Source organism: Erinaceus europaeus, chromosome 16, assembly GCF_950295315.1.
Source record: "Erinaceus europaeus chromosome 16, mEriEur2.1, whole genome shotgun sequence".
Lineage (NCBI taxonomy): Eukaryota > Metazoa > Chordata > Mammalia > Eulipotyphla > Erinaceidae > Erinaceus > Erinaceus europaeus.
In genome coordinates, this window is record NC_080177.1 from 68,768,810 (window position 1) to 68,790,852 (window position 22,043).

Genomic DNA, 22,043 nt, shown 5'->3' on the forward strand with positions numbered 1-22,043 from the left:
AGCACCTGGGCAGCTCGTCCTCCCTGACTCCCTGCAGCCGGGGAGAAGGTGGCCGAGTCTGGGCAAGTCCGTCCTCTCCCGCCTGCCCAGCCTCTGGGATGCCCGAAGCCTTCCTGGCACCGTCCCCACGGGTGTGAGGCCGAGAGTAGCACCTGGGAGTTCCCGTGCCACCTCCTCCCAGCTGGCAGCCCTGCAAACGCCTGCCCAGTCACAGGGTGGGGGGTTAAAGGATCCATAGGTGCGGGCCCACTGAGACCCTAGGCTCGGCAGCCGCACCTCTGCATCTAGCACCGAATAAATGAACACGTCGGCTCAAAGCAACACAATTATCTGCATTTTATTTGCATCTCATTTGCAAGTCGTTAATTGCCAACCCTGCGCCTTCCATTCCAGGTTCCTTCCACCCCATCTTCCCCCCCAACCCCCAAATCCCCAGATGCGCAGGGAAAAAAAATTAGTTGGTCTTTGCCAAGGTAGATTCAGCCTTCTCAGCAGACCCGCCTTGGGTTCTCCGGGGAAGTCTATGCAAGGCTATAGCAACAGAGGGACTCCTTACCCACCACACCCTGGCCAATGGGAAGGCTGGAGCTGGGCTGACACGTGTGTGAGTGTGTGTGTGTGTGTGTTGTGTTTTTTGAGCAGTATGACAGGCAGAGGTGAGAAAGGCCTGTTGATGAAATGGGAACAGACCCAGAAGTCGGAGCCCGATCTGCCCTGGTGGGCTCTTTTCCTGTCCTCAGAGGCGGGATGGGGTCCCTCCACCCACCACTATTGTCTCCCCATTGATGTAGCTGGCATCTTCTGAACACAGGAAAGACACGATGCCGGCACAGTCCTCTGGCTTGCCTATCCTGGGAGACAGGGAAGGGGGAGAAATCAGACAGGCTCCCTGCCATGGCCCACAGGGAATGGACTTTGCTTAATCATAAAAATGTCAGACAGGGGAGTCCGGCGGTAGCACAGTGGGTTAAGCACAGGTGGCACAAAGCGCAAGGACCGGAGTAAGGATCCGGGTTTGAGCCCCGGCTCCCCACCTGCAGGGGAGTCGCCTCACAAGCGTTGAAACTAGTCTGCAGGTGTCTATTTTTCTCTCCCCCTCTCTGTCTTCCCCCTCCTTTCTCCATTTCTCTCTGTCCTATCCAACAATAGCGACATCAATAATAACTACAACAATAAAACAACAAGGGAAACAAAAGGAAATAAAAAAAATGTCAGACTGGGGCCAGGGGGTGACACACCTGATTGAGTGCAAGCATTACAGTGCACAAAGGACTTGGGTTCAAGTCCCTGGTCCCCACCCTCAGGGGGAAAGCTTTGCAAGTGGTGAAGTAGTGTTGCAGCTGTCTCTCTGCCTCTTCCCCTCTCTATCATCCCCTTCCCTCTAGACTTCTGGCTGTTTCTATCAAACAAAATAAAGATAATAAGTGTCAGACAAGGGCTGGGGAGACAATATAATGGTTATGTGAAAGATTTTCATGCCTGAGACTCTGAGGTTTCAGGTTCAATCCCCAATACCACCAGAAGCCAGAACTAAGCAGTACTCTGGTAAAAAAGATAAAAGCAGGGGGCTGGGTAGTAGTGCAGCAGGTTAAGCGCACATGGCATGAAGCTCAAGAATTGGCATCAGGATCCTGGTTCGAGCCCCTGGCTCCCCACCTATAGGGGTGTCGCTTCACAAGCAGTGAAGCAGGTCTGCAGGTGTCTATCTTTCTCTCCCCCTCTCCATTTCTCTCTGTCCTATCCAACAACAATGACAGCAATAACAACAATAACACCAACAACGATAAACAACAAGGGCAAGAAAAGGGAAAAAAATAGCCTCCAGGAGCAGTGGATTCATAGTGCAGGCACCGAGTCCCAGCGATAACCCTGGAAGCAAAAAAAAAAAAAAAAGCAGCAAACAAATATTATACATCATATTCTGATACTACAGAGATACTTCGAATTTCAGAGTTTAGGACACCCAAATCCGAAATTATATAGATAAACTGGTGAGGAGCTATTTCTCTTCTTTTTCTTAAAAATAAGATTTATTTACTTATGAGAGAGAACTAAGCATCACTCAGATACATGTGATGCTGGAGACTGAACTCAGGATGTCATACTTGCAAGTCTAATAAATTACCCACTGCACCACCTTTTAAAACATTTAAAAAATATTTATTTATTTTTCCCTTTTGTTGCCCTTGTTTTTTTATTGTTGCTGTAGTTATTTTTTTTTTGTTGCCCTTGATTTTTTTTTTTATTGTTGTAGTTATTATTGTTGTTGTCGTTGTTGGATAGGACAGAGAGAAATGGAGAGAGGAGGGCAAGACAGAGAGGAGGAGAGAAAGACAGACACCTGCAGACCTGCTTCGCCACCTGTGAAGCCTCGCCCCTGCAGGTGGGAGCTGGGTTGTTTTTAATTGCCACCAGGGGTTACTAGGTTGCCTCTGGTGCTCGGTGCTGACACTAGGAGTCCACAGTTCCTGGTGGCTATTTTTTCCCTTTTTTTCTTTCTACTTTACTTTTATTTGACAGGAAAGAGAGAACTTGAGAGGGAAGGAGAGATTGAGAGAGACAAAGTTAGATACCTGTAGACCCGCTTTACGGCTTGTGAAGCATCCTCTCTGCAGGTGGGAGCAGGGGCTCAATCAGATCCTTGTGCACGGTGATATGTGCGCTTAACTGAACACACCACCACCTGCCCACCCCCCGCACCACTTTCCCAGTCATGAGAAGCTATTTCATACTTCAAAGAATCATACTTCAAAGAATCACGTGTGCAAACTACTCAAGGGTCAGGGTCGTTGCACAGCAAATGGATGGTATAAAATGACTCAGTTTGTGTAGCTTCAGTCTGCAGACAACCTTTTCAACAATCTAGTTTTGCCCCTTAAAGTGAGGGTTCATTTTGTGAGAATGTGCTCATTCTTACTGTTTGCATCAAACAGTGAGTGCAGAGTCAGGGGATGCTTTCACCACCGGGTGCTTTGGGGGTGAGCAGAGAGGAAGGCTCACACCTAGAAGGCCTGGCTGAGCATAGTACTTTTCCTTCACAGGTTCGCGTTGTAATTATCTTCACAAAGAAAAAAAGAAAGATGCCTTGGTCCTTGAAAAAGAAGGCCTAGAGAAGTTGAAAAACAAGATCAGAAGAGAAAACATAAGCAGAACCTGAACTGGAATTGGCAATATTGCACCAAAGTAAAAGACCCTGGGGTCTGTGGTGGCGGTGGTGGTAGGGGGGAGAATACAGGTCCAAAAGGATGATAAAGGACCTCGTGGGGGTTGTATTGTTATGTGGAAAACTGGCAAATATTATGCATGTAGGAACTATTGTATTTACTGTCGAATGTAAAACATTAATTCCCCAATAAAGAAATTAAAAAAAAGAAGAAGAAGAAGGCCTAGGAGTGGGGTCTGAGCATCATGTAGTCTCATAAGTGCCTCCAGATTATCCATGATTGAGCTTCACAGGCCTAGGTCCTCAGGATGTCTGTACTCTGACTTACCGAATTGTGAACGAGGCCTGTAGCTTGTGTTAGGCTCACACTGAAGAGAAAGACTGAGAGGGAGAGACACCACAGTAATAACCCAAGGAGCTCTCCCTGTGCTACCTATGGTGCTCCCATATGGTGCCAGGGCTCAAACCCAGGGCCTTATGCACAACTAAAGTGTGTGTTGTATTGGGTAGGCAATCTCCAAGCCCCGAAGAAAGTCATTTGCTTAAGGATTTGCAAAACTTTTCATTTTACTTGGATTGGAGGACCAGAAACCAAGCTTGAAAAGATGACTCTTGTGGTCTGGGAGGTGGTGTAATGGACAAGGTGTAGGACTCTCAAACATGACGTCCTGAGTTTGATCCCCGACAGTACATGTGCCAGAGTGATGTTCTGGTTCTCTCTCCATCTCTCAGTAATAAATACGTAAGTCTTGAAAAAAACCAAGACTCTTTTGTTTCAAGGGAGAACTGAAAGCATGGCTTTGGTCCCTGTGGGAAAGATGCCTGTGGGTGAAGGGAGGAGTCAGAGCTTCTTGTGAGGCTCCACTCTGCTGAAACCTGGCTGCCTCTGTAAAGGGCTTTTGCAGTACAAGCAGACTCTCTGCCTGCCCCACTGTAGTGATGCAGAAGTTCATGAACTTGTAAGGCCTGTGTGTTGGTGGTAGATAGGAGCATGCCCAGATTGTCTGTGGGAGCGAGGCCCCAAGCTGTGAGCTAGTGAGGGACCAGCCCTGCCTGCCTATGCCCCTCTTAACCTCCTCGACATCAGTCTTACCTGCTTATCCGCATGAATTCTTTCATGCTTTCTTCTCTTGCCTTGTCCTTCCAGAACTGCAGGGAAAAGGGACATCTCCGTGTGAAAGAATCAGCAAGGGAGGGGCAGCAAGGGGGAGAGACTGCAGGTTCCTGACATCAACTGAGCTAACGGCTAGAAAAGTGTTCCCTTTCACGTCCCAATCCTTCCTACCTCTCAGCTTTCCCCCATCTCTCTCGTCTTTTCAGACTCTAGGGAGGTGTTTTGCTGGGTTTCTCTAGTCTTCATGTCCTTATGGAGACACAAAACTGTGCGAACAGAACCTGGCCTCCTTTGATTCCACCTCACCTGGAAAGTGTGTGTGTGTGTGTGTGTGTGTGTGTGTGTGTGTGTGTGTAGTTGGTGTGGAGGGCGTGTTGGGGAGGTAAGGGTGGAGGTGCCAGAGGGCTTGGGAGCTCAGCACCCGGGTTCCCCTCAGGGAGGTGCAGGTCATTCCTTCCTCACCACGCTGCTGAAGCTAGTCTGGATGAGTCCGGGCGCCAGGCAGTTCACCCGAATGTTCCGCTGGGCCAGCTCTATGGCCAGGTTCTTGGTGAGGCCCAGTAAGGCAGTTTTACTGACATTGTAAGGGCCCAGGCCCTGGGGAGAGAAGAGGCAGGGTTAGTCTCTTCATTTTGAGTTCATTTCTTTGGTTCTTATCACAAAATACTAGAGGTTAGAGAGCAGTTCCTGTAAGGAACAGCACGTGGCTGAACCCCCCCCCCCCCAGGTCAGGGTTGGTGGAGGCAAGGCATCTGCTCTGTGGGGAGGGGCTTGGTGTGATTCCCAAAGGGACCCCAGCTTCTTAGGGGGATGGCCAGGGTGGGAAGGCACAGGGGAGTGGGAGGGCTGGGAGTCAAAAGTTCTTACAGGAAATGGGCTGTAACCTGCTATGGAGGCCACGATCACCACTGAGCCACCTCTGGAAAGAGAAGAAAAATGACTCTTCCTGGCAAGACCACTGTCCCTGCCTCCCCCACCCCCCACACTCATGGGGGGGGGCATCACACTCAACTTCTCTCTTGCCCCCTCATACCCTCGTTTCTCCATCTCTGGCACCACTGCCTTTGTCAGCAGGGCTGCAGCCTTCACGTTAATTTCCAGAATCTGTAATGGAGAGAAGGGGAAAGAGAGTGAGGGAAGTGCTGGGAATGCCAGGCGGGGAGGAATTACAGGGAGGCTCCTGGCATCTGTGAGTGAGTGTTGGCAGGGGTTTTCGAGATGGTTTACTTGTACCTTATGGCACACACAACCCAGGCCCAGGGAGGCATGTCTGTCACTGGCTGATTCAGCTACAAAATGACACTCGAGGAAGAACAGAGCCTAGTTCAGCCTGTTGCCTAGTCAGTCAACTATGTTTCAGCCCCAATTAGTCTCAATTCTCAAGGGATTTCAATTTGTGCTCAATTCTGTGGGGTTCTCCAACTAGGGAACACTGATCAGGTGGGTCTCTTGGACCTGCCCAGATGGGTCTGTGCTTCTCTGGGAAGAACATGACTCGACTCTGAGTACCTGGGGCTGTTCCAGGCCTACTCTGTAATTTGAGCTTAGGGAGTGAGATGCTCTTGGGCTTCCAGGATGAATTGTCTGGCTGGATATGGGTTAGAAAACAGGACCACATGACCTAGGGGGTGGCACAGTGGATAAAGCTTCATACTCTCAGCCATGAAGTCCAGAGTTCAACTCCCAGCATTGCATATGCCATAGTGATGCTCTGGTTCTCTTTCTCTCTCCTCCTTCCTCTCCCTCTCTCTTTCCCACCTCTTTTAAAATATTTTATTTGTTTATTTATTGGCTAGAGACCGAGAGAAATGGAGGGGGGAGGGGAGATAGAGAAGGAGAGACAGAGAGACACCTGCACCACTTGTGATGCTCCTCCCCCACAGGTGGCAACCAGGGTCTTGAACATGGGTTCTTGTGCGCTGTAATGTGTGCAACTCAACCAGGTGTGCCACTGCCCAACCCCCCCTTTTAAAAAAATATATATATATTGGACAGAGGAAATGGAGAGGGGAGGAGGAGACAGAGAGGGAGAGAAACAGGAGCAGGGGTACAGCTCGGCGGCACAGCATTTGACTGCAGAGAAGGAGAGTAACAGAGACGCTTGCAGCCTTGTTTCACCACTTGTGAAGCTTTTCCCCCTTCAGGTGGGGACCAGGGGTTTGAACCTGGGTCCTTGAGCACTGTAATGTGTGCGCTTAACCAGGTGTGCCACCGCCTATTCCCCATCTTCCCCCTTCTCTTATAAATAAATAAAAAGTAGGATCATAAGGCAGCAGGCACCTTAAGGGTGCAAGCAGTGACATGAGCTGTATATGATCAACATCCCTTACCCGCAACTTAGAGCAAAGGCCTGAGTCTTGTTTGCACTGGCCCAAGCACTGCAGATTACTCCCTGACATGCCTCCCAGATCAGCTTCTTCTTTTGAAAAATTTCAGTCTTATAGAAAAAAAAAAAGTGAACGAAAATTCATATATCCTTTACTTCAACTCACAATGCTCTGTCCCTAAACACTTTAGTATTTAGTATCACCCCCCCCAACCCTATGCAAATCAGGATTTTTTTTTTTGAAGTGAAAAAAAACCACTAGAATATAAACACTAGTCTCTTGTTCTAAGGACCTTAGTGCCTTGGGGTCCTCTGGATGCCAGGGAGCAGAGTTTGCAAATCAGGATGTTTTCTTACACATCAGAATCCACTATCACTCTCCAGAAATTCAGCATGAAGAGGAATGATCCTACCTACTATGCTGTTTATAATGAAATTTCTCCAACTGTCCTCCAAATGACCTTATTTAAAAAAAAAAACCATAGGTCTCCATACTCCCAGAGGGATAAAGAATGGGAAAGCTATCAGGGGAGAGGGTGGAATATAGAGATCTGGTGGTGGGAACTGTGTGGAGTTGTACCCCTCCTACCCTACGGTTTTGTTAATGTCTCCTTTTTTAAATAAATAAAGAAAGAAAGAAAAATGAAAAAAAAAAACTAAACAGAGACATGAAAAAAAAAACCCGTAGGTTTTTCATATGGTCTCTATCCAGACTGTTCATGAAAGAGGTTTCTCAGCTTTAAAGATGATCAGTCTGAAACTGACTCGCTGAAGAATATTTTGGCACTTTGTTCTTTATGTCTGTGAATCACTGATAAATACATTGCAATATTTTTGTTTCCTTAAGCTTCCCTGTTAAGAAATTATGACTTTTAAAAAAAAATTAAGAGATTGATGACATAAAGTAAAGAGAAAAATCATGAAGTCAAAAAATTCAACATATTTAAATCGTGTGGGAATATTAACCTCAGTAAACACAGGCAAATATTTTAGTTAAGGCTCTATAATTAAACAATGTAGGTGTAAGGAACGTATCACAATGCAATTATATATGAGTATTATATGAATTAGGTCAAAACCCCGATCTTACAGCGCTTGACTTTAGACACCTAGGTCTCAGGTCTTCTTGATATTACCATTAAGAATCAAAGGGCACAGTACCCCTGCTCCTGCAAGTCTCTGTGTTATAAAGTGGCAAGTTAGGTCATTTCCCCAGAACTGGTATTTCATTTAACAAGCAGCTATTCAAGTTTTCCAAAGAATGAAAAATCGTTTTTTTTTTTTTTTTTCAGCACAAAAGGGGATGGGTGGTGTGTATGTTTAAGCGTGCTAGTTATTGGCATATCAGCTGCCATGTCTCTTCTGGAGATAAGCCAGGAAGGAGAGTTGGATAAGGGTGGTGTGTGTGTGTGTGTGTGTGTGTGTGTGTGTGTGTATGCACTAGGGAGGTGTTTGATGTGGAGGGGAGCAGAAGAATGAAAATGGAAGAAGACAAAATTGGGGAACACGGGTAATAAGAGAGAAGGGCAGGCTGGAGGAAGACACCCCCACTCCCTTTAGCAGGTGCATTCCTGGTGTGTCAGAAATGGCAAGGATTCCGCACGTTCTCACTGCATTTGACAAATGCTTTCTAAAAGCAGACTGGGCTGCTGCTGGCTCCGAGGTCCTCCCCTGCCGCCTTAATCACCTCTTACCTTGTCCCACACCTCCTCCGTGACATCCATTAGGTTTCCAAAGAATGGGTTGACTGCGGCATTAGAGACCAAAATGTCGACACCCCCATGAAGTTTTACAGCCTAGAGAGAGGAGTGAGGTCCGTGTTAGAGCTGTAGGTCAGGAAGCGAGATCCGCTTATCAATGTTGATGAATTATTCCTTCCCAGGAACAGCTGTCAAAATGACAGCTCTTCCTTGAAACATTTCCTGTCTACAGCCACCCTCAACTCTGCTGCTAAACATTTAAGGGCATTAAATTTCTTTTGCAGGCTTGTCTTCCTGCTCCTGCTTTGTCAAAGGCAGTCTCTGACCTTTTTATGTAATTTTTTTCTCTTTTCTTTACATCTTCCCTTTGGGGAGCTCCTTTATTCTCATTTCTTCAAGTGCTGGCTGTCCAGTTCTCCTTGAATGAATTTCTACTATCTAAAGCTTCAGACTCAACCTGGTACATGTACCTGAGTGTGAACACATCTTTAAGCAGGTGGGTAGAGAGTGACAGCTGAGGCAAGCAGGGGTTACACAGAGACTCTCATGCCTGAGGCTCTGAAGTCCCAGGTTTAATTCCCCGTACCACCATCAGCCAGAGCTGAGCAGTGTTCTGGTGAAAAAAAGGAGGAGGAGGAGGAGGAGGAGAAAGTGACAGCTGGACCTTAGGCAGATGACCTCACCAATGTTTCCCAGAACCTTGCCTCTCCAGAGCACTATTCCAATGGGGAAAGAGAGACAGGCTGGGGGATGGATCGACCGGCCAAAGTCCATGTCCAGTGGAGAAGCAATTACAGAAGCCAGGCCTCCCACCTTCTACACCCCATAAAAATTTTTGGTCCATATAGTAGAGGTGACTGATAGGGGAAGTAAACCAGAAGGCTCTGCACCCCCATTCTACCAGGACCCCAAGTGTTTGTCACCAGGAATCTTGTTTTTATACCATCCATGAAAGAGAAGCAAATCTGGAAAACAGCAGAGGAAGCCAGGCATGGTTTCACTTCTCTGAGAGAGAAGAGCAAAAAAGGAAAGTATTAATAGGTGTAAGGGTGACTTAAAAAGGAAGTGGTGGTAGCATCACTGAAACACAAAAAGGGGGGGAGAATATATAGCTATACACAGCTATACAGGCAGTTACAGAATCAGCCCCTATCAGTGGTCTTGGGAGAACTACTACAGCTTTCAGTGGAAGGGGTGGAGATACAGAACTCTGATGACGGGAACCATGTGGAATTATACCCCCATTATCTTATAATTTTGTAAATCAATATTGAATCACTAATAAAAAATTAAAAAAAAAACAAACCCCGAAGCTATAGCTGTACACTATAAGAAAAGAAAGTCAGAGTTGGGCCTTTGAGATGATCTGACCAATGTTTTTGTCATGACGATGATGAAAAGGAGGCTCAGGGGGTCAACTCTCCAGATTCTGTGGGTCACGAAACTTTACATCAGGCTCAACCTGACGCTGTTAACTGGCTACGGAAGAAGGGCAAACGCTAGAAGAAGAAGAAGTAGCGCCAAGTAGTGATAAAGCGCAAGGCCTGCTCATTTGGTCTTGGAGAAGTGACGTGATTAGGGCATCAAACTAGTTCATGGGGCGGAACTTCCTAGCTGGCTCACAAGAGTCAGCCCCCCGCCCCCCAAGTGAGAGGGGGTCACTATGACTGGGCAGACATTGGACCAGGCTTAATGTAGTCCCATGCTCTGTTATGTTGGCCTCCTCCCTCCTTTTATTTTCTGCCTTGGAAGCATGGAAGAGTCTAGGCAGAAAGTGAGACTTCAACCTAGAACACAAAGGCAGCACTTCACCTCTGTAATGAATTCAAGGCCGAAGGTCAAGGCTTGTGCTGGAGTAAGGGTGACATACCAGAATGTGCCAACAGGATGTCACTGGAAACCAGACTTTGCATTTACCCAGAATTGGCAATTTTGGTGCCTTGGGCAAGCAGCACTAAATGGGCCTTCAATCAACTTTGCGCTTCACGACTTGGCGCACAGAGGGGTGTTATTAACAATGTGTGCCATCTGCTAGCTCCTGTTTTAACTAATTATTCTTGCTAACTAGGTGCTAAGCTCAGTTGCTTCTACACCGCTGAAGGAATGCCTGGGTTTGCAACATGCACACTTAACAGAATTTAAAACCACAGTGTTTTAAAACCAGGATGGCTATTTTCTTGCCCTCTCTAAATTTTGGTGTCCTGGGGCCAGTTACCTGTCTTGGCTCTGAGCTAAGTCTCGACTGGGGACTTGTGATGAGGCAGTGCACACTGAATCAGTGCCATGTACAGTGCTCCATGTGTGCTGGGGGTGGGGAGAAGATAGCGGATGTACTGGAGTCATTCAGAGCCCTCCCGACATCTGCTGTGCATCCCTTCCTCTCTCCCTCTGGGTCCATCAACTTGGAGAAGAGAGAAGGTTGTATTTTCAGCCTTCTGAACAGAGAACCACAAATGAATGAGAAAGGGACTATGACTATTCAAGTGTCCTCTAAATCTTGCTCTGAACAATCACTACAGGGGCCAGGTGATGGCACACATGGCAGAGCAACATGTACAAGGCTACAGGTTCAAGCCCCTGGTTCCCACCTGCAGGGGGAAAGCTTCACAAGTGGTGGAGGAGTGCTGCCGCTGTATCTCTTTTTCTCTCCTTCTCTCTCTGTCTCTCACTCCTATAATTAAAAAAAAAAAAGACTGCTGGGGGTGGTGGAGTTATGTAGGCACTGAGCCCTAGTAATAACCCTGGCTGGAGAAAAACAAAAAAAAAACTGAGTTGTTTCCTGGAGGGGCCAGGCAGTGACATACCTGGCTAAGTGCTCACATTACAGTGTGCAAGGACCCAGGTTCAAGCCCCCAGTCCCTACCTGCAGGGGGAAAGCTTTGCGAGTGGTGAAGCAGGTCTGCAGGTGTCTTTCTGTTTCTCGCCCTCTCTATCTCCCCCTCTCCTCTCAATTTCTCTGTTTCTACTCAACAATAAACAAAAATATTTTTTAAAAGTTGTTTGCTGGACTCAGGTGGTTCAGTGGATAAACTCTTGGACTCTCAAGCATTAAGTCTCAAGTTCGACCCCCAGCATCCTATGTGCCAGAGTGATGCTCTAGTCTCTCCTTAACAAATAAACCAATTTTTTTGGATTTTTTTTCTTTACCAGAGCACTGCTCAACTCTGGCTTATGGTGGTGCGGGGGGTTGAACCTGGGACTTTGGAGCCTCAGATATGAGTCTCTTTGCATAACTATTATGATATCTACCCCTGCCCATATACCAATTTTTTTACTAAATAAATCTTTATGAAAAAGAGTTGTTTGCTTTGCATTCTGATCGGTATACGTCTTAGAAAAGGTGTAGTCCAGTGGAGAAGCAGCTTCTGGCTCAGCATGCCTGGAGAAGCTTCGAGAAGCAGAACAGGCCACCAGGCTGTGCCCATCCTAAGGGCAGCCCCTTTCCCTCATCGCCATGCAGTGGGTGACGCTCACATCTCAAAGCGTGAGGAAGTATCCTATCGTTGGCCCTGCAGAGGTCATACAAACTACCCAAGAGCTGTTTTGGACTTATGAACTTCTGTTTCTCATTTCTTGATGCCAGTTTAGGAAAAAAAAAGTCTTGTTTGGTTCCCACTAAATGTCATGAGGACACAACAGTTGTCTCGCCACAGTCACTGCTCTGGAACTCAGTGATAACAGCCACTTCTTGGTTGATGTCCCTAGTTTGGAATCACCTCTATTCCTATGAGACTTCCTATCAGCAGACTGCCGAGCTGGAGCAGGGGCTCTGCCTGTGGACTTGGAGGCAGACAGAGCTTCAGGTTCAAAGCCTGTCCTTCCCAGAAGCCAGTGGTTCACTGCTCTGGGGGGAAAAAAAGAGAGAGAGGTAGTTCCTACCAGCATCAGGTTGTCTTTTGTTAAGTTGACTTAATTTATTACATAGGAGAGTTTCACACAAGACACCCAGAGAGCAGCCAGAGCACTACTCTGGCACATGTGGTGCTGGGGATCAAACTGGGAACCTCAGGCATGCAAGTGCAGTGCTCTATAGCTCAGCCATCTCCCAAGCCGCCAGACTGTCTTTCTTTTCTCTTCCTTTTTCTATTTTCCTTGTCACCAGAGTTATTGCTGGGGTTCTGCATTAGTACTACAAATCCACCACTTTTGATGGCCAGTTTTCTTTTTTATTATTGTTGTTGTTGTTGTATGGGACAGAGAGAAATGGAGAGAGGAGGGAAGACAGAGAGAGGAAGAGTAAGATAGACACCTGCAGACCTGCTTCGCCACCTGTGAAGGGACTCCCCTGCAAGTGGGGAGCCGGGGGCTCGAACTGGGATCCTTATGCTGGTCCTTGTGCTTTGCGCCACCTGTGCTTAACCCACTGTGCTACCGCCTGACTCCCAATTCTTTTTTTTCTTCCCCCTTTCTACATATTTTATTTAATAGGACAGAGACATTAAGTGAGGGAGGGAGAGAGGGAGAGGGGGAAAGGGAGAGGAGGAGAGGGAAAGAGGGAGGGAGGGAGAGAGGGGGGGGAACCCTTGCAGGTGGGGAGTGGGGGCTTGAATCTGGGTCTTAGCACATGGTAACATGTGAGTTCAACTAGGTGTGCCACCACCTGGCCCCCTCAACTCTCTTACTTCCTCCCCTTCCCCCCTTTTTTTTTTTGCTTTCTGGGTTATCACTAGGGCTCTGTGTCAGCACTATGAACCTACTGCTTCTGGCGGCCGTTTTTTCTTCATTTTTCTCTATTTTATTCGATAGGACAGAGAAATTGTTGTTAAAATTCGGAGGCTCTTGCTGGCCAGGCTAGCTTCATGGCGGGTAACAGAGATGCGGAGACAACGGCTGGGCAGGGAAGCTGTATTTCTTTATTCAGGAACAACGATTCATAAACTAAACCAAACTAATCACCAAACAGAACTCTGCTGTCTCTTTGCGGCGGCGCAAGCACTCTCTCGAACTCTGTAACTCTCCAACCCTCGAACTCTCGAACTCTGGAACTCTCTCACTCTGTCGGGGTTCCTTGGGGCGGGGCCAAGCGGGCCTGCGAAACTAACTGGACTGATCCAATTCTCTTGGCGGGGGAGAACTAGAACCTGTGGATATGCTAATAACAAGTTTTGTTTCATAGTAAGTAAATTGCAGCCAGCTGCCTTTGGGACTCTAGGCCATTCCCCGCCCCCATGCAAATGTCCGTCAAGAAAGTACGCCCCCCAGAGGCAAGAAATGTTTTTTTTTTTTTAAGCTGATAAAGTTTTGCCCACAGAGGCAAAAAATGGTCGGCCCCCTCAGGCCTTCCCTTGGCAGCACACTGGTTCTTGTTACTTGCTTACATGTTTCTCCATGTTTGTGCCAATTTCTTTTTTTAAAAATGCCTGTATGATATATGTTTCTGTTCACCCCACACCCTTGATACTATAGTCATTTAGTTAAAAAGAAAAGGGGGAATTGTTGTATGCTTTACATTGGGTAGTTTTTCCCCACCAAGAGAATTGGATCAGTCTAGTTAGTTTCGAGGGCCTGCTTGGCCCCGCCCCGAAGGAACCCCGCCAGAGTTCCAAAGTTCGAGAGTAAGGGAGGTGGAGAGGGTTCTTGAGTTCCAGAGTAAGAGAGAGTGTTTGCACCACCGCAAAGAGACAGCACAGTTCTGTTTGGTGATTAGTTTGGTTTAGTTTATGAATCGTTGTTCCTGAATAAAGAAATACAGCTTCCCTGCCCAGCCGTATGTCTCTGGTCGTCTCTGTTACCCGCCCGTGAAGCTAGCCCAGCCAGCAAGAGCCGACGAAATTTTAACAACAGAAATTGAGAGGGGGAAGGGGAGCTAGAGAGGGAGAGAGAAAGATAGACACCTGCAGACCTGCTTCATCACTTGTGATGGGGATCGGGGCAGGGGGCACAAATCTTGGTCCTTGCACACTGTACAGTGTGCACTTAACCAGGCACGCCACCGCCTGGCCCCCAGACTGTTTCTTTAATGGCAGTTTTCATCTTGCGCTATACTTCATGTGGGCTCTTATTTCCTGCAAGAATGTCTCAGTTCTTTGGGGAGGCTCTGGTCCTCCCTACCCTTCCCACTCAACCACTTCCCCTAAGTATTCCTGACCCTGAGCTCTCTGCCTTGGATGCCAGTGCCCCCCTTTCCCGCTCCTCCTTGGCATCTGGAATCCTGTCTCTGCTCCACCCAATCCCACCCACTCAACATCTAGCAGGGGAGAACTGCGGGGCAGGTGAGTGTACCTGGTGAGGGCGAGAGGTGGTTTCCTTGGCAAGATCTTGACGTTAAGTCACTGACTGGCCTGGGATCCCAACTGGCTCCCCTCACCCTCGGATGCAAGAGCCCAATCTTGGGCTCCATCCAGTAACTTACACCAGGCAAGGTGGTTGTGTTAGACTCGCAGTCAGCTCACTCCAACACACATTGGAGCAGCTGCCAGTTCTTTAAAGATGGAACAGCCTTATACTGTCTCCTGCTGCTTAATGTCCCCCTCTTCAACAAAGATGATATCCCAGTTATTTCTGCTAGCCCTCCAGTCTGTTAGCTCAATCCCATACTTTCCATTCTTGAGTAGATTCTTCTTTCCACTACAGGGAGACAGTGTGTGCCCTGAGCCAAAGGGAAGAGGAGCCTCTGGTACTGGTGTTTTTATTTTCCTCAGGCACTGTGGAAGACTGGTGCCAAGTATGACTCTTGACAATGGCTCAGATGCCTTCTCTGAACTCAAAGTCCAAGTGAGCACCTCAGGCTTTACCCAGTGCTTGTGTGGCAATGTCTGGGATTCTGCAGGGCAGTCTGGCAGGTGTGGTGGGGCTCACAGCCCTGGGAGCTGTGGACTTTGCTCCTGCTCTCTAAACTTGTACTTTCTGCAAGTTGGGAGAGCAATCCTTGCCTTGCTCAAGCTGCTGTCAGGGTTAGAGATATTTGTGTAAAGCTCTGCACAAAGTGATGACACACAGTTAGTGGTTAAAACATGGCGGTGGGCTGTGGGCTGCTGGCAAAATAGTATTTGGATTGTGTGCTATGTTGCCATGTGTGTCTCAGGTTCAAGCCCGGCCCCCACCACTTTAAAGCTTTGGTGCTGTGGTCTCTTGCACTCTTTGTGTGCCTTTTTGCCTTCTCTGTCTAAATCTAAACAAACAAACAAACAAGAGCTACTGAAAATAGCTTACTTAGTGCTGCTGCTTTGCCATGCAGGAGAGCCAGGTTTGAACCTAGCCCCCATGACACCGAAGGAAACTTTGATGCTGTGGTCTTTACTTTGCTCTTTCTGTCTTTCTATTTTTATTTATTTATTTATATTACTACCAGGGTTATCACTGAGGCTTGGGGCCGGCACTATAAATCCACCGCTCCCAGAAGCCATTTTTTCCTTTTTATTTTTACTAGATAGGACAGAGAAAAAATTGAGAGAGGATGGGGAGATAAGAGGAAGAGAAAGATAGACACCTACAGACCTGCTTCCCTGCTTGTGAAGCGGACCCCCTGCAGATGGGGAGTGGGGGCTTGAACCCGGCTCCTTGTGCTTTTGGTGATATGTGCACTTAAATGGGTGAACCACTGCCTGGCCACCCTCCGTTCTCTGTCTTAAAAAACAAACAAACAAACAAACAAACAAACAAGCAAACAGACCAAAGCCATGGTGGGCTGCCTGCTGTTGGTTCCGAGTCACAACCATGCACGTGGAAGAACAAAGGATCAACTGCCATCAATCCACCACTGGGAACACGGAGGTTAGGAGTATACCCACCTGCCTCATTTGCCCCATTAATATTGGGAGCTACCAGTCAACCAGGGCTAGTTGCTTTTTGGGCTGCCTCAAGGAGTGATGCTGGAATGAAGCATCAGAGTAGCTGTGGATTCCCTCACTGGGGTGTGATGATCCTAAAGTAGTGGAAACGTGCCGCTGGGCTGTAGGGATAGGTGGAACGCACTCTGAGGCTTTCGTTCACAGTGCTGGCTTGGATCCCACCTGTGTGGTCCAGAAGAGCAGGAGAGGAGGTTCGGGCTAGCTGCCACCTGCCACCTCTGTGCCTATATTCTTGCTGCTCACCGTGGCCACCAGCCGCTCCCGGTCCTCGGCCTTGCCCACGTGGCACACGGTGCCCGTCACACTCAGCCCCTCCCCCTGCAGCGTCGCCACCGCCCGGTCCACATTCTGCTGCTTCCGGCTGCTGACCACCACGTGCGACCCGTCCTGGGCCAGACGCCGGGCGATGGCCAGGCCGATCCTGTGGGCAGAACAAGACAAGGACTGTACAAACTGAGACGGGAGAGGGTGGACAGAGCATGGGCTCTGGAGTGACTGTGCACTCCAGCTGTCTCTCCAAATGACCACTGTGTGTCTGTGATGTGTTAACACATGACAATAAACATACATAGCTACATACAGATGGACGTGTTCAGCAACTTTAGGGCACTTATTCATCGATTTATTTACTTATTTTTTGATAGAGGATGGAAGCAGGGAGAGAGTGAGACAGGCACAAGGAGAGACACCTGCAGCAATGCTCTTCTCCTGAAGCTTCTCTCCTGCAGGTAGGGCCTGGGGACTTGAACCCAGGGCCTTGAGCATGGTAATGTGTGCTCTAGCAGGTGTGCCACCGTCTAGCCCCCCTCTTATTTTTAAGGTTTAGTGCTCAAGTGAAGTTTCTAGGAACCGAATATCACCTGCCCCAGGACCCACACCCTGCAGGAACTCTGGGAGAGAAGTGAGCTGGGCAGGTAGCAGCAGCTGCTTCCATGACTGAAGGTGCTTAGTCACAAGAGCCCCTGCCACCCCCCAATATTCCTTTTTTTTTTTTTGCCTCTAGGGTTATCACTGGAGCTCGGTGCCTGCACTACAAATCCACTGCTCCTGGAGGCTATTTTCCCCATTTTTGTTGCCCTTGTAGTCCAATCTTCCTTTTTCTAAATTACTTTTATTATTTTTAAAATCAGCCATACACCTATATGTAAACTCAGCAACTTCTTAATTACTTGAGAGAGAGGAAGAGAGAAAAGACACACAGAAAGAGATCAGAGCATTGCTCAGCTCTGGTTTATGGTGGTGCTGGGGATAGAACTTGAAACCTTGGATCCTCAGGTATGTAAGTCTTTTGCATTGTGCTGTCTCCCCAGCCCTCAAATATCTTTCGTGCTGTCTCCGTCACCTCACTATTCCATCTTTGGCTATATTTTGGGGCACATGGTTAAGGGTGGGTCTCCGGCTAAAAGATAAACATTTCATTATTTTCTGGGAATGAGGCTTAGACATTTCGCAGAGCCTGGCCACCAGCACTCTGCATAAGCTCCTGTTTTAGACTTGCAAAAAGCTGGCTTTTACCTGAATCTTGGGGCAAAAGAGGACAGACAAGAACTGTGGATAGAAACAGTCTGGGCAAGGAAGGCCCAAATGCACAAACAAAACTCCCGACACAGGGTCCTGTACCCTGTTTAGGAGAGGGGTGGCTTCATGGACAATTGTCAGCGGGTCCAAAGGGAGTGCTGGGAGCATAACCATAATGGCTGGAAACAGGGACTTTGGAATTTGGATGTCTTGAGTTTCTAACTTGATTGGGGCAGCCTGGGAGGTTGGAGGGCAGCACTGAGGTGACAGGAGGCCGGCCACCCAGCGGCCACCGAGGGGCTACCCAGGGACCGGGCGCGAGGATTCAGAGGGGCTGCAGGCCCACCACGTGGTTCTTCTCTTCCGGAGCTAAACTCTGGGCGCGCGTGAGGCCTGAGCACTGGGGCCCGGGAGGTGAAGGGCAGCGGCGACAGTTTCTGATACTCAGCCCTGCACTTACCCGTCGGTGGAGGCTGTCACCAGGGCCACCTTATTCGCCAGCAGATCCCGGCGCGCTACCCCCGAGCTGGCCATCCGCACTGACTTCCACACTCGGGCACAGTAGCCCCGCAGCAGCCCCGCCTTCTGCATGGCGCCTGTGGGCCGGGCAGGGCTCGGCGCAGCCGGGGGAGGTGACCGAGGAGGGGGACGCGGGGCAGGGGGCGGGGCGCGTCCTCTCCGCCGCCTCCCCGCCCCCGCCCTCCCTGGGCCTGCACCGACGGCCCTTCTGTCTGGGAGCCGGTTGTGGCCGCGCGCGCCCCCTGCTGGCGTACGACCGCAACATCCCTCAGTCGTCCACCTGGACGGGCTGGGAAAGCGTTTTTTTTTTTTTTTTTAAATTTTTTATTAGGGATTTAGCAATTATTAACAAGATTTTAAGATAACAGGGGTACAATTCCATACAGTTCCAACCACCAGAGTTCCGTGTCCCATTCCCTCCCTTGGAAGTTTCCCTATTCTTGATCCCTATGGGAGTATTGACCAACATTCCTTTTTTATTTTTTTATATTAAACATCTTTTTATTTTATTAAAAAATAATAGACAGGGGCAAGGAGGGGAGTACATATGGTTAAGTGCACACATTACAATGCACAAGGACCTGAGTTCAAGCCCCTGGTCCCCATCTGCAGGGGGAAAGCTTCGTGAGTGGTGAAGCAGGGTTGCTGGTATCTCTATGTCTCTTTCCCTTGCTATTTCCCTCATCTCAGTTTCTCCCTTTATCTATCCAACAGTCAATAAATAAATAAATAAACATTAAAATGTCTAAAATAGTAGATTATTCCCTATCATATATGATATAATAATAATACAGCATAGAGGAGCAACAACATTGTAGGGCCGACATTCTTTATGGGATGCAGAAGGTGGAAGGTCTGGCTGCTTTAATTGCTTCGCCACTGGACATGGACATTGGCAGGTTGGTGCGTACCCACAGCCTGTTTCTCTGGAAAGAGCTTTTGGTCCAGATTTCTAACAGGGTGGCTCTCTGCCTTTCCACTTCTCCTACTGTTGTACTATATTTTTCTGCCTGCCTGCCTCTTTTCTAGGGGTGGGAGGAGAAGTCTCTGAATTGGTTGCTTCTGCTTCCCAGAACCTCAAGAAGGGCTTCCTTCTCCAAGGAAGTCTGTGCGAGCGTTTTGAGAGTGTCGATGGAGGGGAGGTCTGTGGTCCTTTGCAGGTGCAGGAGGTTTGCAGGGACTGGGAGAGAGACTTGATGGGGAGCTTCTGGCTGGCTCACCATCTCCATCCTCACAGGCCACAAGGGTAGGCTGGTTGCCAAGGTAACCAGTGTGCAGGTGGAAGGTCCTGATTGGGCACACTGTCCTCTATTTTATTTTTTTTTACTAAAATTTTTATTAGTGATTTAGTAGTGGCTCACAAGATTATAAAATTAAAAGTGTACAGTTCCACACTGCATCCATCACTGAAGGGCTATGCTCCCTGCCGCACCTCCCACTGGGAACCACCATAGTTGTCACAAAGTCTTAGAGACAGTGGCACAATGTCCTTTAACTTCTATCTAAGGGAAGTCCCTATTTCACAGGACCTGAGTGGCAGCAACAAGGCTACAGTTCCCTCTGCCAGAGGTGGAAATACCAAGGACTGAGGAGCACTCAATTCTCTAAAATTGCCCAGGGCTTAGCCTGCATCCCAGTTCCATAAATATCTGTTGAATGTAAAAGCACATTATGAACAGCAAAACTACTAAACACGCAGCAGTTATTGCCACCATATAGTGATTATTATTGCCATCAAAGGCCAGCTCTTCATCTGTAGATGGAGGATGCTGGGTAGACGATAAATAAAGTCTGTAAATTCAGAGTCTGAGACTCCAGCTTCCACGTCTGCCAAGTGGACCGAAATGATCTCCCTCCTGGGCTTCTGGGAGAAGTGATATGTCAGGGTGGCTTGTGGTACACTCTAGGAAGACTCCACAGTAGATCCCCGTGCCAGTGTCTGAGTTTAACTCTCTGGTCTCCAGATGCTGTGCTGAGAAGGCGAGTTGGCACATGGTCTCATTCTCACCAATTCCAGGCCAGTGAGGGAAACAAACAAACAAACAAACAAAGACAATACAGCGAGCTTCATGAAGAGAAGCTGATTCATCACATAGCCCTTTCTTTAAAAATTCGCCCCTTCCTTTGAGTGTTAGCCTTTTCTTTAAGAAAAGGTGATAAAAGAAGGTGGAAGATGGGTAGGGGGACCAGGTGTTGATTCACCTGGTTGAGCACATATGTTACAGTGCACAAGGGCCTGGGCTCATGCCCTAGGCCCCATCTGCAGAGGCAGTCTTTATGAGAGGTGAAACAGTCTTATAGGTGTTTCTCTTTCCCTCTCTGCCTCCCCCTTCCCTCTTGATTTCTCTCTACCTCTATCTAATAATAATAAAAGTAAAATATTTTTAAAAAGCAGATAGGTAGGTTGAGAAGAATGTCATTAATTGGTAACATCACCAGCTTGGTAATCCACTGCCTGCCAGTGCCTCCAGTCAGAGGTGAGAGAATTGCACTCTGGGGACCCCCAGATACTAGCACTGATACCTACCAAAGACCCACTTAGTACAGATGTAGGTCAGTCAGGCAACTAAGATGGAGTCTAACCTTCGAAAGGGGGTGTGTGTATATCAAGGGCTAAAACAGGCCTGGCTTGGATTTGCTGTCTGTTTCTCCACCCCGCAGTCAGAGCAGCTAGGCTCAACTCAGGTACTGAGCATATCCTAGTGAGAGAAGAGAGCTTAAGTCTGAATCCCCCACGTCCAGGAAAACTGACTCTGACTGGTGCCCCTCAGTCTGAACCTCTGAATTATTAACAACAGAGGCTGGGTGGCTCTAGGCTCTTCTTCCTCCTCCAGGGTTAGAGCTAATGCACTGTGGGAACACTTCCCAGGGATCTGAGTCTGTGTGTGAGCTGGGAGGGTGTGTGGAAAGATAGGAGCTGGGGCTTGGGGGGATTTGGGTTCAAAGGGACAAGCAGTCAGGGCACACAGGATCTCTGCACTTGTTGCCAGAGTCTGGCAGCCAGGTCCAGTCATTGAAGTTGGGAGGTAGACGAGGGAGACCACACCCAGAGAACAGAGGGTTCTGGGAAAGGAGAATTCTGGCTTTGATGCTTGGTGAAAATCACATGCCCCTCCTCACTAGGCAGGGTGAATATTTGACTTCCAGTACTGTTTTTCAGATAAGATATGCATTCTTTTTTGCATAATATTTTTTAATAAAAACGTTTTTTTGAGTAATTATCCTTCTAGCTGATCTCACTATGTCAACATATAGTTGGAGGACTTGTAAAAAAATTTTTTTTTCCTTCCAGTGTTATAGCCGGGGCTTGGTGCCAACACTACAAGTCCACTGCTCCTAGGTGGGCATTTTTTCCATTTTACTGGCTAGAAACAGAGAGAAATTGAGAGAGGAGGGGGCGATAGAGAGCGAGAGAAAGACAGACACTTGCAGACCTGCCACTTGTGAAATGCCCCCCTGCAGGTGGGGACCCGGGTGGTGGTGGGGGCTTGAACTCGTATCCTTGCACAGGTTCTTGTGCCTAGTACTATGTGTGCTGAACGAGGTGTGCCACAGCCTGGGTCCCAGGTGTGTTTTTTTCCCCCTGAGATAGAGGGGGAGGGGGAAATACCACAGCACTTGAGCCTCCTCCAGTGCCATCCTACATTTGTGTGATGTACCAGGGGTTCGAACCTGGGCTGTGGACATTGCAAAGCAGGCACCTCCCTAGGTGAGCTATCTTGCTGACCCCCCAATGTTGAAGTGACATTGCATTATATATTGCATTGTCGTATCAGTTGTAGGTATGTATCATTAAATATCAACATGGAAGGGCGCTCAGTGGTGGTAAGCCCAGTAGAGTGTGCATGGTATGTATGCAAAGAACTGGGTTCAAGCCCCCTACCCCCACCTGCAGGGGGGAAGCTTCACGAGC

General features: G+C 48.3%; 1 protein-coding gene across 2 annotated transcripts; it reads right to left on the reverse strand.

The window, feature by feature from the left end:
- Positions 1-312: 312 nt before the first annotated feature.
- Positions 313-18,297, reverse strand: LOC103125620 (dehydrogenase/reductase SDR family member 4). Of its 2 annotated transcripts, XM_007536431.3 has the most exons (8): positions 18,072-18,297; positions 16,337-16,514; positions 8,298-8,399; positions 5,311-5,381; positions 5,145-5,196; positions 4,740-4,874; positions 4,257-4,312; positions 313-851 (listed from the first exon to the last, which is right to left on the reverse strand). In XM_007536431.3, the coding sequence occupies exons 1-8, from the start codon at positions 18,200-18,202 to the stop codon at positions 737-739; spliced, it is 840 nt and encodes a 279-aa protein (XP_007536493.1). In that variant the 5' UTR covers positions 18,203-18,297; the 3' UTR covers positions 313-736. The 2 variants fall into 2 exon arrangements, with proteins under 2 accessions (XP_007536493.1, XP_060031293.1); XM_060175310.1 differs by lacking the exons at positions 16,337-16,514; positions 18,072-18,297 and adding an exon at positions 16,034-16,315.
- Positions 18,298-22,043: the final 3,746 nt, after the last annotated feature.

Coding starts and splice junctions, on each gene's coding strand:
- LOC103125620 (XM_007536431.3), bottom strand. CDS start 18,202: ATGCAGAAGGCGGGGCTGCTGCGGGGCTACTGTGCCCGAGTGTGGAAG. Junction 4,875..5,144: donor CAGGTTACAGCCCATTTCCT/GTAAGAACTTTT, acceptor TTCTCTCCCCAG/GGCCTGGGCCCTTACAATGT. Junction 4,313..4,739: donor AGACTAGCTTCAGCAGCGTG/GTGAGGAAGGAA, acceptor TTTTCCCTGCAG/TTCTGGAAGGACAAGGCAAG.